We start from the raw sequence: 17,018 nt of genomic DNA, 5'->3' as shown, positions 1-17,018 counted from the left end.
GAGCTAAGCTTAACAACTATCAGTGCTGGTTTTCATTTCAGTATTTGCCACCTAAAACTGAATGGGTCTTAGAGATGGACATATTGAATTATTATACTTTATGGGCTATTAATAAAAATTATACTTAAAAAGCCTACTTTATGTACTGACTTTTAAACTAATATCTTAAAATTCCTCATTGTAAATTGCTTGTTAGTTTTAAACTTTTGATCATTTATACAATCCAAGTAATTTTACTCCACATAGCGATAAATTGCTTCAATATTCATGCTGTTCTAAAGCAAGGAAGTTTTAATTTGGAATGGGAAATAACTTGTAAATGCAATCATATAATCAGGAGTAGTGCCTTCGGAGCCAGAACCTTTGTTGAGTACCTGTACAAAATATTTTTACGAATATTATGAGCAAATAGATCCCAATTTTATGCAACAGAATCTCTCCTTTGTTCTCCTCAGACAACTGCAGTAAGGAGATGAAACAAGCCATTAGCTCAGCATACACCGCATGGACACAACACCTGTCTCTTTGGCATACATGGCATAAGCATGACACATCTCTACTGCAAACATAACATAAACAGAACACTTTTCTCTTCCCCTGGTAGTAGCGCACTGTAGGCTAGGTAGACCAGACACACTGTACGGCACAACAGCAGGAATCAGTTGCACTGTTCCAGATTTTAAAAATTATATTTTCTCAATAAGGTTATAGTACGATCATATTCACAGCTTGTAGGCACACGGGGTGCTTTACCTTAGTTAAATTGCTTAGCGCTAGGTACTGAGAAGACAGCTGAGACACTCTGTGCATAAAGCTTTTGCTGGCAGCTTGTCCTTCCCACAGCTGCTGAGCTTTTTCTTTTAGCCTGTGGAGCTGAGGCTCGTGGCAGTTTATTTCTTCAAGAACAGACTGTAAAGCACAAGCAAGTTACTATTAAGGGGTACAGAGCAGCACGCCACAAAAAAGCAACAGCCCAAATAACATGTAACTTAACATCTTAGCAAGCAACAAATACAGTGAGATCCTCTTGCTTACAAACCTGTATTACATATAATTCAGCACCCACAGGACTGGAAGAGTTGTAGCCTGAAGCAAAATCAGTAAACTTAAACTTGCCTGAAGCCAATAAAATATACCCAAGTTTCAGGCATGTGTAAAGTTTAAGGAAGTGGAACTCCACTGCGATCAGCATGCATTATTTTATCTCGCCTTGATTGAACATGTGATCAGGACAGAAGATAATGTCTTTTATCACCTGAAGTTTCTGCTGTTCTCTCCTCTTTCCAGGTAGGTCATGGAGCCTACTGCTACTGTCCCGTACCATCTTCTCTGTTTTGTTCAGCCAATCCTGCAAAGGCTCAGCTGTTACTTCAAAATCTTTCATCTGAATCTTTAAATTCTATAAAAAAGATACGTAGTGAGATGACAAAAAAAAGGCATTGCTGAAGGATGGTCCTGCAACTTTTCCTTGAGAACACACAAAGCTTACAGCCACATGTTGGTCTGCTAGGCTCAGGGATCACTGGGACAGCCACTGTAGCAAGTTTAGGGAGCATCCCTGACCCATAACTTCTTGAATAACTTCTTGGTTCTGGGCTAGGCTGGTCCCTTCTTGTCCAGAAAACCACTGGATGGTGAGCTTCTTTATCTACTCTCAGGGGTCTCCCAAAGACTTGGAAATTCTGGAAAGTACTGCAGATCAGAACAGAGCTGACTCTTCCCTGTGACTCCCAAAATCCTTCCAGAAGCCACTAAGCAAACTATAAACCCTCCTAATCTCCTGATCTCTAGGGATCAGTCAGATTGAGAGCCAGCTTGAAGAGAGAAGTGAATTCTGATTTTCTTTACCTGTGGATCCACAAAGTAGAATACGATTTAACATTAGAGGGTTGGCTTGATTTTTATCAAGTCCTTAAAGGATGATTTTCCTCCTTGTATTACATCTTGTCTTGTCATCTCCAACCCATAGCAACACCATGGATACATCTTTCAGATAATCCCAACTCCATCTGTAATCATTCTGGTAGAGTATCCACAGCATTTTCTTGATAGAAATAAGGAAGTGGTTTGACTCCTTCCACACAGTGAACTTGAGTATCCACCCTTACTGCTCTCCTTTGCCGCTGCTGGCCAGCACAGGTGGGTTTTGACTTTTAGCAATTGCCTTCTACTCGCCCACTGCTACCCAAGCTAGGAATGGAATGGGTAGGGCTCTGCTTGACTCTCCCTTCTATAGTCAACACTGATAGAGTACTGGAAATAGGAAACTCTCCAGGTGTAACCCTGAGAGGCGGTGTATTACAACACCTTGGTTTAAACCTTCACATAACCAACTCCATAGCTACATTTCAGTATGCTAACATCCTCCTTTGTGGCTTCTTATCTCTGTTCTCAAAAGTTCCCGGGTTCTTCTTCAGGACCCCCAGGAGTGGCCTCCTCAATCTCTTTCTTTCCCCTTTTTTTAATGGTATTTAAGCACTTACTATATATGTGCCAGTCACTGTACTAAGCAATGGGGTAGAAAAAAGACAATCAGGTTGAACACAGTCCATGTTCCACATAAGGCTCACAGTCTTAATCCCCATTTTACATATGAGGCAACTGAGGCAAGGAGAAGTGAAGTGACTTGCCCAGAGTCACATAGCAGACAATAGGCAGAGCAGGAATTAGAACCTGAGTCTTCTGACTCCCAAGCCTGTACTCTTTCCATTAGACCATACAGCTTCTCTCTCTCTCACTGCCTAATTGTGTGAGTGTTCTACAAGACTCATCCCGATTCGCTTTCTCTTCACACTTGGCACTCACTCATTAAAGAACTCATCCATTTCCATGACTTCAGCTACCAGCCCTAGGAGATTGACTCCCAAATCTACCCCACTAGCCCCAGCTGTTCATCTCTCTGCAATCTTGCATTTCATCTTGCATAAATACAAGTAAATGAATGAACGAATCTTTCTTCCAGAACATCTTTATATAGATGTAGAGATGTCAATGCCCACTCTCCACTCTTCTGTTGATCTTGTACCATCAACCCCCAGTCCTGGATTACTTTGACAGACTCCTTCTCCCTCTGGTCTTGTAACATAGAGGACAGCTGGTGGAAATAAGGACATCACGCCCACCTTGTCCATCTCAAACTCATTCTCACCTGCTATAAATCTCACTCCCCTCTTCTTCCAGAAGACCTTTGATTCTCTCCTAAACTCCCCCTGCCTCAACTTGGGCTTGGGAACCATGGCCAGACTCTGCAGCCTGATTCAGTTACAGAAATGAAGAAAGGTTGAGCGATACTACAAAAGGGAGATAAAACATTCCCTGTCCACACAAAGCTTACACACTAATGGGGTCCCAAGCTTACCAACATGACTTAGTAGTAATAGTATTTATGAAGTGCTGTGTGCAGAGCATTGTACTAAGCACTAGGAAAGAATATATAGATGGGAATTAGATAGGACCTCTGGCCCTTAGGGGCTCACAATTTAATTTCTTTCTGTACATAACTTCTCCGACTCACTGTTGGCTGTCCATACACTTTTTAAATTCTACTCAGATGGTGTCTGATTGGTTAGGATCCTCTTGTCCCTCCAACTGGTAACAGTTAAATCTGGGTTCTGTAGGAAATTACCAATAATAATCAAGGAGGGGACCTGGAAACACTGAACGTGAAGTTTCCCTCAATATGTGGAAAAGATGTTCCATTTGATGGGTTCATTACCTCCAGAGTAGATTCTTTTTGGTGGAGATGAGAGTGGAAATTTTTCCAGTCTTCTTTTGCCCTGTCAACTTTGGTCTGGACATCTTTAGCCTTCTCTTCTGAAAGAAGACCATTCAGCATCTCTCCTTTAGACACCACCATGTTTAGTTTGTGTTGACCGTTTTCACTTTCAGATAAAAATTCCTAGAAAGAAAATAACCATAACAGGTATACATGTGGCCTTCTGAAATCACAAATGTTTTAATACCACTAATGTTTTTCAGTCTATCTTACTTCATCACCAACAAAATCAGAGAAATGAAAATAAAGGTTCTCTAGCACCTCTCTGTTTCTGGTCTTAGACAATGCTCCCTGATAGAATTAACAAGTGCTACATCATCACCCTTATTTGCCTTGAAGCTACGATATTTTCACATAACCTGGGATGTCCCTGGATGGTTTTGTTCCACTCTTATTCTTTTAACCTACACCACAAAGATTGTGGCCTCACTGCTTCCATGATACAGGGAATTGGGAACATTGTACAAGGAAAGGACCTAACAGTCATGACCATGACTCTGTTTACAGGTACCTTTAGCACTAAAGACCACAATGGCCAATGTAGAAATTGTAAACATAAGTTCCATTTCATGGACTCTTGCAGAACCCTCCCAGTTTACCTTCAATAATAATGTTGGAAGGATGAAGACTGATCAAGGGAGATGAGGAATACTGGGTGTTCAATGTGAAAAAAGTATATATGGTACAAGTTTTTCCAAATGGACTATGGAGTAGTGCCTTATATCGGTGAGCAGAAACTCTAAATGACTGACCCAGAAAAAAAAACACATGCAAAACATGTGCACCTGCATAAATGGAGATGTGCACACAACAGCTAGAGGCCTCAGAGGGCTGCCAAACCTGCGCTGTGTATCCTTGATCGCAAAGTGATTATGACAGCAACCCTAGACTAAGTTAACGCAAAGCAGTAAAACGGAGGGTGCAGCATGCAGGAGGGAGAGAACTCAAGCAACAAGCACAATAGCTAATCAAAATTCCCACAACTAATTCTGGAAGTATAAGTGACTCTTTTTTTCAGGGACTTTTTTCTGTCAAGCTTTTGGGAGGAGTCAGGTTTCTTTGAGTCAAGTGCCTAAATATCCAACTTGCTTAGTACAAGACTTAGAGGGGGTTGTTCTGCATGAGCATACATTAGGTCAGGTCATGGGGTTACTGTTCCTTGTGCTCTGCACACAGTAAGTGCTCGATAAATACCACCTACTTGTTTCAATTGATGAATCACACTATTACCTGTATTTTCTGCAGACTTGCTGATGCTTCATTTATACTTTGAGGTAAATCAAAACATTTGGCTGTGGTGATTTTGGCATTGATCACCCACTGTTGGAAGTCTCTGAGGGCTTTCCGAAATCTTTGCTGCAGGGTCTGTTCCTTATTCTGACATCTCTTGGAGGCTTGTAAACAAAGACTAAACCCATCATGTTAGGGAGAAAAAATTAAGAGAAAAATGAAGGAAAGTCAAATATTGATAAAAGTAACACTCCACCTGTTGGCAGGAAACATGTCCACCAACTCTGTTATACTGTACATGGTCACATGGCTTCGATTATCATCACTCTATGCTGATGACACCCAAATCTACATCTCCAGCCCTGATCTCTCTCTCTCTCTCTGCAGTCTTGCATTTCCTCCTGCTTTCAAGACATCTCTACTTGGATGTCCTCCCATCACCTCAAATTTAATATAGCTAAAATTAAACTTATCTTCCCACCCAAACCAGCTCACTCCTGCTCACTTTTCCATCACTGTTGACAGTACCACAATCCTTCCTGTCTCACAAGCCTATAACATTGGCATTATCCTTGACTCCTCTTTCTCGTTTCACCCACACTTTCAAGCTGGCACTGAATCCTGTCAGATCTACCTTCACATCACCAAAATCCGCCCCTTCCCCTTCGTACAAACTGCTACCAAATTACTGCAAGCACTTATACTATTCCACTTTGATTACTGTATCGGCCTCCTTGCTGACCTCCCTCTCTCCTGTCTCTGCCCACTTCAGTCCTTACTCCATTCTGCTGCCCAAATCAATTTCCTTCAAAAACGTTCAGAACATGTTTCCCCACTCCTCAAGAAACTCCAGTGGTTGCCCATACACCTCCTCATCAAAAAAAACTCCTCACCATTGGCTTTAAAGCACTTAATCATTTTTCCCCCTCCTATGTCACCTCACTATTCTCTTACTACAACCCTGCCCACACACTTCACTCCTCTAATGCTAACCTTCTCACTGTACCACAGTCTCGCCTATCTCACCACCAACATTTCACCCACGTAGTAGTTCTGGTCTGGAACACCTTCTCTCTTCATATCAGACAGACAATTGCCCTCACCCACTTCAAAACCTTACTGAAGGCACATCTTCTCCAAGAAGCCTTCCCTGACTAAGCCATCCTCTCTTTCTCCCACTCACATCTGCACTGCTCTTACTTGCTCCTTCATTCATCCTCCTTCCCCTCCCCACAGCACATATGTATGTATCTGTAATTTATCTATTCATTTATTTATACTAATGTCTGTCTCCCGCTTTAGAGTAGAAGTTCGATGTGGCCAGGAATGTGTGTTTGTTATATTGTACTCTCCCAAGAACTTAGTACAGTGCTCTGCACACAGTAAATGCTCAATATGATTAATTGAGTGATTGATTTTGAGGAAATAAATGAGAGAAATTGTTTTAACAATGAATACCCACTTACCTATTATATTCTTTAATTAATCCAGAAACCTTTGTACTGTATGGACTCAGGTCTCTGGAAAATCTACAAAGATCATTTAAATGAGCCTTGAGCTCATCAGTCATGGGTTCTGCTTTCCTCAGAGCCTCCAGTATGTCCTGTTAGAAAGCACCAGAAGAGAAAAATAATTTAAATTGGGTAATAAGCAGAGTGGCTTAAGTGGAAAGAGCACGGGCTTGGGAGCCAGAGGATGTGGGTTCTAATCCCACTTCTGCCACTTGTCTACTGTGTGACCTTGGGCAAATCACTTAACTTCTCTGTGCCTCAGTTATCTCATCTGTAAAATGGGAATTAAAACTGTGAGCCCCATGTAGGACAACCTGATTACTCTGTATCTACTCCAGTGCTTAGAACAGTGTTTGGCACATAGAAAGTACTTAACAAATACCATAATTATTAATTATTATTATCAATGCCCATTCAGATCAATTTCATTGATATAGAGCATTCTCAAATATGTTTACCAATAGAGATCATAGGTAAATGAAATACACTGATACTACAAAAACCTCTTCCCTAATGCCATCTTTGCAAGGACTGATGACATCTTCTGAATGCATTCTTGCATTAGCTGCCAATCAACCATAAGTGGTGAGAGTTGGAAGAAAACAGGGAAACAGAAAAGTACCCGGAGGAAGGCAGAGAGGTACCAGACTGGAAGAACACTGCAACTAAATCGAGAACTGACTGAAATCTTAGATCCTAATATGATAAACATGGCTCCACCAGGGGCCCAGAAGGGCATTCACAATGTGCACCCATGTGAAGAATGGAGGATGCCTCATGAAGCTCAACCCTCCAAACCGTAAGCTCACTGAGGGCAGGGAACATTTCTACAAATTCTCTGAAGTACTGCATTCATTCATTCAATCGAATTTATTCAGTGCTTACTGTGTGCAGAGCACTGTACTAAGTGCTTGAAAAGTACAATTTGGGAATCATATATCATAAACTATTTATTTATATTAATGTCTGTCCCCTTCTAGACTGTGAACTCATTTTTAATGGTATTTCTTAAGTGCTTTCTATGTGCCAGGCACTGTACTAAGCACTGTGGGTAGATACAAGCTAATCAGTTTGGACACACTCCCTGTCCCACATGGGGCTCACAGACTTAATCTCCATTTTATAGATGAGGTAACTGAGGCACAGAGAAGTTAAGTGACTTGCCAGAGGTCACACAGCAGACAAGTAGCAGAGCTGGGATTAGACCCCACACCCTCTGAATCCCAGGCCCATGCCATCCACTAGTCAGCTGGTTTCCCCTGCAGGCAGGGGAATGTCAATTCTGTTGTACTATATTCTCCCAAGTGCTCTGTGGTAAGTGCTCAATAAATGCTATTGTTGATGATGACGATAGCGTTGATGCTATGGAAGTAGTGGAGTAGACTATAAACTCCTTGTGGGCAATGATCATGCCTACTAACTACTGTGTTATACTCTCCCAAGTGTTTAGTACAGTGCTCTGTGCACAGTAAGCACTCAATAATACTGATTAATTAAAAGAACTGGGAAGGGTACAGCATGGGCCCGGGAGCCAAAGAACCTGGTTTCTAATCCCAGCTCTGCCACTGGTCTGTTGTGTGACCTTGAACTAGTCACCTCACATCTCTGTGTCTTAGTTACCGCATGTGTAAAATGGATATTATGATTGTGAGCCCCATGTGGGACATGGATTGGGTTCAACCTGATTATCTTTTTTTTCCCTAGTACTTAGTACAGTATGGGGTACATAGTAAAGTACAAGAAAGTACTGGGTACATTTAACAAATACTGCAATTATTTATTTTTTTAAAGAAAGATGAGGAGTTTGATTATGGACATTTTGACTTTGGTATGCCAGTGAGTTACACATAAAGAGAGTTCCTGGAGGGAAAAGCAAACACAAGATTTCAGAAAAGGAGAGAGATCAGGACTACCACGGTAGATTTGGAAGCCACCTGGGAAGACATAGTAGTTGAATCTGTGGGAATGGTTCAACTCAAGGGATTTTATGGCTAATCAACAAGTCCACCAGATAAATGATGCTGCTTGTTACAATACAATTCTGTCATGTTTGGACAATGGATGACAGTAGAATATGAAAACACCTGCTAAATGAGAGCTGTAGTGAGCCACTTCCACTCCCAAGCATAGAGACAAAAGAAAAGTAGAAATGCCTTCAGGAGAGACCAACTTCAAATGATAAGCACAGTGAAGGTAGTGGTAGGGAGGCAAAACTGGGATGTGGTAATCAAAATGTGGTATTAAATATGGGGTGCTAATTTAAAACAAAAATGATAGATTGAGGCAGAGTCCAATAAAGGACAGACTCTATTGATATTTAAAGCTGAAAAACATTTGGGCATTGCCCTGGAAAGGAAGCTTTTTACACAGAGAAGCAGCATGGCATAATGGATAGAAAACAGGCCTGGGAGTCATAAGGTCATGGGTTCTAATCCTAGCTCCACCACATGCCTGCTATGACCTTGGGCAAGTCACTTCACTTCTCTGTGCCTTAGTTACCTCATCTGTAAAATGGGGATTGAGACTGTGAGCCCCATATGGGACAGGGACTGTGTCCAACCCCACTGGCTTATATCCAACCAATGCTTAGTATGGTGCCCGGCACACAGTAAGTACTTAACAAATACCACAGTTATTATTATCACATCAGTCTTTTCCGTTAAACCAGCACTACTGAATAGTCAATAGCAATGAGAACAATACTGTCTTCTTCAATGAAAAGGACATATCATCATCATCATCAGTGGTATTTAGTGAGCCCTTACTATGTGCAGAGCACTATACTAAGTGCTTGGAAGAGTACAATACACCCAAGTTAACAGACATGTTCCCTATCCCAAAATAGCTTACAGTCTTGAGGTGAAGACAGACATTGATATAAATAATTTATAATGCATAATTTAAAATACACTTTGGTTTGTAATCCTTAAATCATAATGATTTTATTATATTCAGATAATTAACATTAATGTTTTGATTGTAATAAATTATTTGGGGACATTGTCTAACAATACTATGTATCTCAGAAATCTCTAGGTAAATAAGTAAAGCCAGTTTTGCCAGAATTTATCTCAAAAATGTATTGCCTTCTAAAATAGCATCAACAATAGGTTAACACATTATCACCCAGAGCATGATGAGGTCAGAAAGTGTTATGTGCTATCTTTATATTATAAGGACTTATATTAAGAACTTGGGTTTCCTTTTGAAATGAAAAGATGTAATGTATGATACATTTTTTCTCTAAAATATTTTGGGGATTGTATTAAATGAAACTTGAATGTGAAATTTAAAGGTTTTTGTACAATACATAATTTAAGGAAACCATTTAAAATTTTTAGTCACATTAGTTGGATGAAGACATTGAAACCCAAATGGAATAAAAATGAATCTTATTTTGGTTGAATGTACTTCTTTCCACACCACTGAAATTGCTTATCCTAGATTGGAACTGAGGAGGAAAATGGTAAACGTTTCTGATTCACTTAATGGCAGACAGATGGTCCATAGAGATGCATAAATGGTAGTATAGTCAGGAAATATTCATTATAAAAATGCTTTGTACCTGACCCTTTTTTCTACATGCCATAAATTGTGTTTCTTCCTAAAGGCAATGGTTTGGCTCCAAGAAAAAAAATCAAAGGTATAAATCATGTTAAATCAAATGAAGTTGAAAACAGCAATATGAATGGAAACAATATGTATTTGGAAATGAATTAGTCTTATTTTCCTAAATATGTAAAAAATGTGACATCCAATTCTATTTTAAAACTGAAGTGATGTGGAAGTAAAACTAACATTGGGAAATTTCCTTACATCTGCTCTTTCTGGTGCACACTTCTTGAGAAAGATTAATTTTAGTAACTTTAACTTTTAATACTTTAAGTAAAATCTAAGAACATTCCTTGCATTATTTGATATCAATTACTAAATTATAATTCTCCCATAATCCAATAATATAAAAAAATTCCCCCCAAAGTCATATTATTTATATTTTGTGATTATAATGTCAATATTTGGAAAATTTATTAGATTTTTAGAAGTTTTCCTCTTTGGTGTTCCCAATGCTACCCTGTTGACATTTAAACAAAGGAAAGAAAACATCCTGAGCACAAGGTACTTTTTTCCAGATTATGGTACCCTAATACTGACCATATGGTGCTGCTATTATTTCCTTATTCCTGCTTCAAAGTACGGATTGATGCAAGCCATTTTGATAGTTTAATGTGATGAGAAGTGGATAATGTGAAAGGGGATTAGTAAGAGACAAATAATGAGTTTTATTTGGCGGTTAAGAAGAACGAGATGTCCTGTTGATTTGTTGGACATTTGATTCGCTGATCGACAAACAATGCTTCAAATATTGCATCGCTCTCTTTGCAAGAAACTACTTTGAAGTAATGCAACAGAAATAGAAACCAGTTTACTCTGCAACCTTATAAGGGAATCAATGATTCAGCTACATAAACTGATTTTTTTTTAATCCAAAAGTTGTTTGGTTAAAAAAAAAAAGAAAATGTAGGACTTCTAACCAGATCTTCTCCGTCCCTCAATCATAAGTACTGCCTTTAATAAAGTGAAAGGTAGGAGGCGAAAAACATTGGTAAGGGGGTGAGAGAGTAAGAGGGATGGTTCCTCCTAATAAAAAGTTGTAATAAACCGATACATGTAGAAAAATGTCAAGGACAAACTGGGCATAAGCCCAAATAGGGAAAGGCACCAGTGCAATGACTATTAACTGGAACAGTCAATGTTGCTTTGCAGTAATATAGCTGTTTAAAATACAAAGCAAGCGGGAAAAGAGCTGATGACGGTTTGTTTATTTCTGCCTCCGAGGCCATTTTTTCAGAGTCTGAAAGGCTGAATCCAATATTACAACCTATTGCACTACAAAAGTATAAAATGCCCCCCTCACAAATGACTTTTCTTCAAGTAAATAATCTCTTTACCCAATGATTCCTCAAAATGAACGTTTGCCAGGAGAAGGAAATAAAAGAAAATAAACTATGTTTCCTAAGTTTTGCTATTGCAGTTTTTCTGTTAACAAGTATTATTTTCCTCCAAGCAGTATTTGAGTTCAAAATAGAAAGAGCAGTGAGAAAAAGAAACCACACTTACTTTTTCTTGGTGCCAACATTCCACTATTTCATTGTCAGTGTTTTTGCCTTCCAGAAGGGTTAGTTGCTGGGACCAGGTTTCCAGAAGAGCACTAAAATCCTGCAGGGCCTTTTCCAACTGAGCCACTTGGGCTGAGAACTCCTGCTCTGAAAGGGCCATTTGGCTGACAAGCTCCTCCAAGCAGCTCTGAGTTTGGAATACGCTGTCTTCCCAATGCTTCCAGTCGGACTGAAGGGCCTGCATCTCTGTGTCTAGGAGTTCGCACCCGCTGGCAGTTGTGTTCTGTTTCACTGTCGGAGCCAGAGACTCTACTCTGTTTAGGCGGCTCGCACCAATCTGTCTGGAATCTATCAACTCCTGTAATGGAACGTTGCCATAGTAACCAAGGCGGCTGTGATTCACTTGGGCCGAATGCTTCTAAATGTGTGCACTGAGGGACCCCGTTCGGCTATGGAGTTCCAACGAGTGTAGCATAGCAAACCAGTAGCAGTTTGGGGATGAAAAACAATACAACTACATATCGTCTTCCCTCTTTGTTTTCCTCAAATGGTGCTGCCTCAAACCAAAACTTGAGCGATTGTAACATGTGTGGGAAAGCTTTTGGAAGAATATAAAATATATAAAGATATCAGTATCCTTAAAAAGACATAGGAAGGCCCCTTAAACTAGACTATCGAAATGCCTCTGATGAGGATTAAGAAGTTTCCCTTGTGATATTTTGTACCAGCAAAAACAGAGTAATTTGCCCACAGAGAATGGATGGGAAAGGGCAGTGCTCAACAGTACAGATGGTTTGTGTTACCTTTCCATCTTGCTTCAGGAGACACAGACAACTCAAGTTTCACTATATTACAGGAAAGAGGCCTTATATAGCATCACATGTTGATAAGCAAATATCCTTAGAGATTGGTAATTATCTCTCCAAACCCTGAAAGGCAAAACTTTTCCCCCCCTCTCAATTTTTTGCTAAATGAACTCAAAAGTGGCTTAGGATGAATAGAGGCAGTTCTCCGTTTCAGATGTTTTGAATTATAAGAAATGGCACTTAATATTTACACCCTGCTTCCGTTTACCACATATAGGTTTTGACTTTACAACACTAGTGTCTTTCATAGCAACAGTTTCAGAGGCACAGGCACTACTGATTTAACTGGCAACACTCCTAGGAAATCCGATTCTCTCTTCCATGAACCAACCAATTCTGTTGCACTCATCATTCTGGTTCAGATGTATGTCCTTGCTTTTATATTCGGTTTATTTTTCTGTCTGGCACTATTAACTCAAAAAAGGGCTTTAGTAAGTTTTTCCAATCTTGTAAAATGTGTGAGAACTTCTTTTACCCCATGTTTAAACTGAGTGCTGTCCTCTATTTTATTGGTGCATTTTTGTACAACAAAGCTCAACAAGTGGCTTTCCTTTCTTCATATTCAGATTCCCTCATTAGAAATAGCTTTGCCTCCAAGAATGTCTGAATTTCTCAGCCAATTGCCTTTCCTGTACAGTTATGCAAATGCCACTGTCATTACACTTTGCAGAAAACAAAGAAACTTTATAGTGTTTGGTCAAAAGACTAATGTGTTCTTGATTTCTTTCTTCCTCTTGGATATTTAGCAGAGGGCAATAAAATCATAGGATGAGCTGCTTTTAAGCATTCAGGTTTTAAAAACAAATTTTTTTCCATCTTGTATACTATAGGAACTGCATCCTTTATGCTGCAGGTGCTGTTATCAATGCATCCTCTAACCTTAATTTTGGATAATTTTCTCTGGGTAGCACATGAATCTCCAGACACATCTGACCAGCGTTGAAGTTCTTCCTTTGCTGAGTGGAGCCAATCTGTATATTCATGAACTGCATCCAGGTACATCAGGTGGTCCTTCACGATCTCTTCTACCTTTCTCATTTTCTCCTATTTAAAAAAGGGAAATCATTCATTCATTCAATTGTATTTATTGAGCACTTAATGTGTGCAGAGCACTGTACTGACCACTTGGAAAGTACAATTCGACAACAGATAGAGACAATCCCTACCCAACAACGGGCTCAGAAGGGGGGACACAGACAAAACAAAGCAAATAAACAGGCATCAATAGCATCAATATAGATAGAATTATAGCTATGTACACATCATTAATAAAATAGAATATGTACTTGTGTATACAAGTGCTGAGGGGCAGGAAGGGTGGTAGAGTAGAGGAAGCGAGTAGGGGCAATGGGGAGGGGGAGCAGAGGAAATGGAGGGGGCTTAGTCTGGGAAGGCCTCCTGGAGGAGGTAGGATTTCAGTAGGGCTTTGAAGGGGCCAATATCGCCAAGATCCGCCCTTTCCTCTCCACCCAAACGGCTACCTTACTATTACGGGCTCTCGTTATATCCCGGCTAGACTACTGTGTCAGCCTTCTCTCTGACCTCCCTTCCTCCTCTCTCGCCCCGCTCCGGTCTATTCTTCACTCCGCTGCCCGGCTCATCTTCCTGCAGAAACGATCTGGGCATGTCACTCCCCTTCTTAAACAACTCCAGTGGTTGCCTATCGACCTCCGCTCCAAACAAAAACTCCTCACTCTAGGCTTCAAGGCTCTCCATCACCTTGCCCCTTCCTACCTCTCCTCCCTTCTCTCTTTCTACCGCCCACCCCGCACGCTCCGCTCCTCTGCCGCCCACCTCCTCGCCGTCCCTCGGTCTCGCCTATCCCGCCGTCGACCCCTGGGTCACGTCCTCCCGCGGTCCTGGAACGCCCTCCCTCCTCACCTCCGCCAAACTGATTCTCTTTCCCTCTTCAAAACCTTACTTAAAAATCACCTCCTCCAAGAGGCCTTCCCAGACTGAGCTCCTCTTCCCCCTCTACTCCCTCTGCCATCCCCCCTTCACCTCTCCGCAGCTAAAGCCTCATTTTCCCCTTTTCCCTCTGCTCCTCCACCTCTCCCTTCCCATCCCCACAGCACTGTACCCGTCCGCTCAACTGTATATATTTTCGTTACCCTATTTATTTTGTTAATGAATTGTACATCGCCTTGATTCTATTTAGTTGCCATTGTTTTTACGAGATGTTCTTCCCCTTGATGCTGTTTAGTGCCATTGTTCTTGTCTATCCGTCTCCCCCGATTAGACTGTAAGCCCGTCAAACGGCAGGGACTGTCTCTATCTGTTGCCGACTTGTTCATCCCAAGCGCTTAGTACAGTGCTCTGCACATAGTAAGCGCTCAATAAATACTATTGAATGAATGAATGAAAGGGGGGAGGATTTGTGTTAGATTGGCAGATATGAGGACGGAGGGCATTCCAAGACTGAAGCAGGCCGTGAGCCATGGGTCGGCGGCGAGATAGGCAAGAACGAGGCACAGTGAGAAGGGTAGCAAGAGAGGAGCAAAGCATGTGGGCTGGGTTGTAGAAGGAGAATAGTGATGTGACCTAGAAGGGGGCAATATGGTGGAGTGCTTTAAAGCCAATGGTGAGGAGCTTTTGTTTGATGCGGAGGTGGAAAGGCAAACCCTGGAATTTTTGAGGAGCGGGGTTACATGTCCTGAACATTTTTGTATAAAAATGATCCAGGCAGCAGAGTGAAGTATGGACTGGTGTGGGCAAAGACAGGTGGCTGGGAGGTCAGCAAAGAGGCTGATGCATTAATCCAGGATGGATACGATGAGATTGTATTAGCATGGTAGCAGTTTGGATGAAGAGGAAAGCGTGGATTTTAGCGATGTTGTGAAGGTAGGACCAACAGGATTTAGTTGTGGATTGAATATGTGGGTTGAATGACAGAGAGGAGTCAAGAATAATGCCAAGGTTAAGGGCTTGTGAGACAGGAAGGATGTCTGTCTACAGTCAGTGATGGGAAAGTCAGGGAGAGGACAAGCTTGGGTGGGAAGATAAGGAGTTCAGTTTTGAACATGTTAACCATGTGGTGACAGGAGGAAATCCAAATAGAGATGTCTTGAAGGCAAGAGGAAGTACTACAGAGAGGAAGAGAGATCAGGGCTGGAGATGTAGATTTGGGTATTATCTGCTTAGAGGTGGTAGTTGAAGACATGGGAGTGAATGAATTCTCCAAGGGAATGGGTGTAGTTGGAAAATAAAAGGGGACCCAGAACTGAACTTTGAGGGCCACCTCCCCCTTCCCCCCCAAGTTAGGGGGTGGGAGGCAGAGGAGAAGCCCGCAAAGGAGATGGAGAAGGAACAGCCAGAGAGATAAGAGGAGAACTAGCAGAGGACAGAGTCAGTGAAGCCAAGGAATGTTTCCAGAAGAAGGGTGTGGTCCACAGTGTTGAAGGCAGCTTAGTGGTCACGGATGATTAGGATGGAGTAGAAGCCTTTGGATTTGACAAGAAGGAGATCATTGGTGACCTTTGAGAGGGCAGTTTCTGTGGAGTGAAGGGGATGGAAGCCAGATTGAAGGGAGTCAAGGAGAGGAATGGAAGTGAGGAATTTGAGGGTTTGGGTGTAGATTACTTGCTCAAGGAGTTTGGAAAAGAATGGTAGGAGGGAAATAGGGCAATACCTGGAGGGAGTAGTGGGATCAAGGAAGGGTTTTTTTTTTTAACAATAGGGGAGACATGGGCATGTTTAGGGAAGAAGCCACTGTAAAGTGAATAGCTGAAGTCAGCTGTTAGAGAGGGAAGAAGGGAGGAGGCAGGAGTGTTGATGAGGTCTGAAGGAATGGGTTTGGATACAGAAGTTGGAGGGGGTGGCTTTTGAGAGGAGGCAGAAGATTTCCTCTAGAGATACTGCTATGAAGGATGGGAGAGTAGAAGATGGAGTCAGAAGGAAGAGGGACTGGAGAGGGGCAGGGGTGATTTTAAGGAGCTCATGCCTGATGTAGCAATTTTCTTAATAAAGTAGGTGGCCAGGTCATTGGGGGCGACACCACCACCTTTTATTAACATTGGACAGACTTGGAGCTTGAACCTTCAGGAAGAGCCAAAACTCCACCTATAGTATGTATTCCATCAATGAATCAATGGTACTTATTGTGTGCTTACTGTGTACAGAACACTCTAAGAAGTACTTGGGAGGGTTCAAGTGACTTGGTAGGTTGTTTCCTGTCGACAAGGAGCTTAAAGTCTATTCAGTGCCTAAAATACCAGCCTAACCCCAGTAAATCTGATCACCACCACTTACAATATAATTTTCTAAAATATGTTTAACAGAATAGAACAGAGAAATAAATGAAAAAAGTCATGGTTCATATATTGGAAAATGAATTTACAGATGACTAGTCAATAATTATTTTTATGGTATTTGTTACGCCCTTACTATGCGCCAGGCACTGAACTAAAAGCTGGGGTAGATACAAGCTAGTAAGATTGGACACAGTCCATGTCCCACATGGGTCTCAGTTCACATTTTACAGCTGAGCTGAGGCACAGAGAAGTTAATGGCTCACATAAAA

The 17,018-nt window shown here is 41.3% G+C and overlaps 1 protein-coding gene across 12 annotated transcripts in view; it reads right to left on the bottom strand.

Moving 5' to 3' along the window:
* SYNE1 (spectrin repeat containing nuclear envelope protein 1) overlaps nt 1–17,018 on the bottom strand; it is a 518,607-nt gene that overhangs the window by 252,150 nt on the left and 249,439 nt on the right. For 11 of the 12 annotated variants that reach the window (XM_029048032.2, XM_029048087.2, XM_029048053.2 and 8 more), the window contains 7 exons: nt 13,379–13,543; nt 11,635–11,991; nt 6,472–6,608; nt 5,006–5,183; nt 3,716–3,898; nt 1,256–1,399; nt 754–909 (listed from right to left, as the gene is read on the bottom strand). In XM_029048032.2, coding sequence (XP_028903865.1) covers nt 754–909; nt 1,256–1,399; nt 3,716–3,898; nt 5,006–5,183; nt 6,472–6,608; nt 11,635–11,991; nt 13,379–13,543 — 1,320 coding nt within the window. The remainder of the gene's footprint in view (nt 1–753; nt 910–1,255; nt 1,400–3,715; nt 3,899–5,005; nt 5,184–6,471; nt 6,609–11,634; nt 11,992–13,378; nt 13,544–17,018) is intronic. The other variant, XM_029048065.2, reaches the window with a different exon arrangement.

Source organism: Ornithorhynchus anatinus, chromosome 2 (assembly GCF_004115215.2).
Source record: "Ornithorhynchus anatinus isolate Pmale09 chromosome 2, mOrnAna1.pri.v4, whole genome shotgun sequence".
Lineage (NCBI taxonomy): Eukaryota > Metazoa > Chordata > Mammalia > Monotremata > Ornithorhynchidae > Ornithorhynchus > Ornithorhynchus anatinus.
Note: the sequence above shows the minus strand (reverse complement) of the source record. Positions and strands in the feature narration are given on the sequence as shown.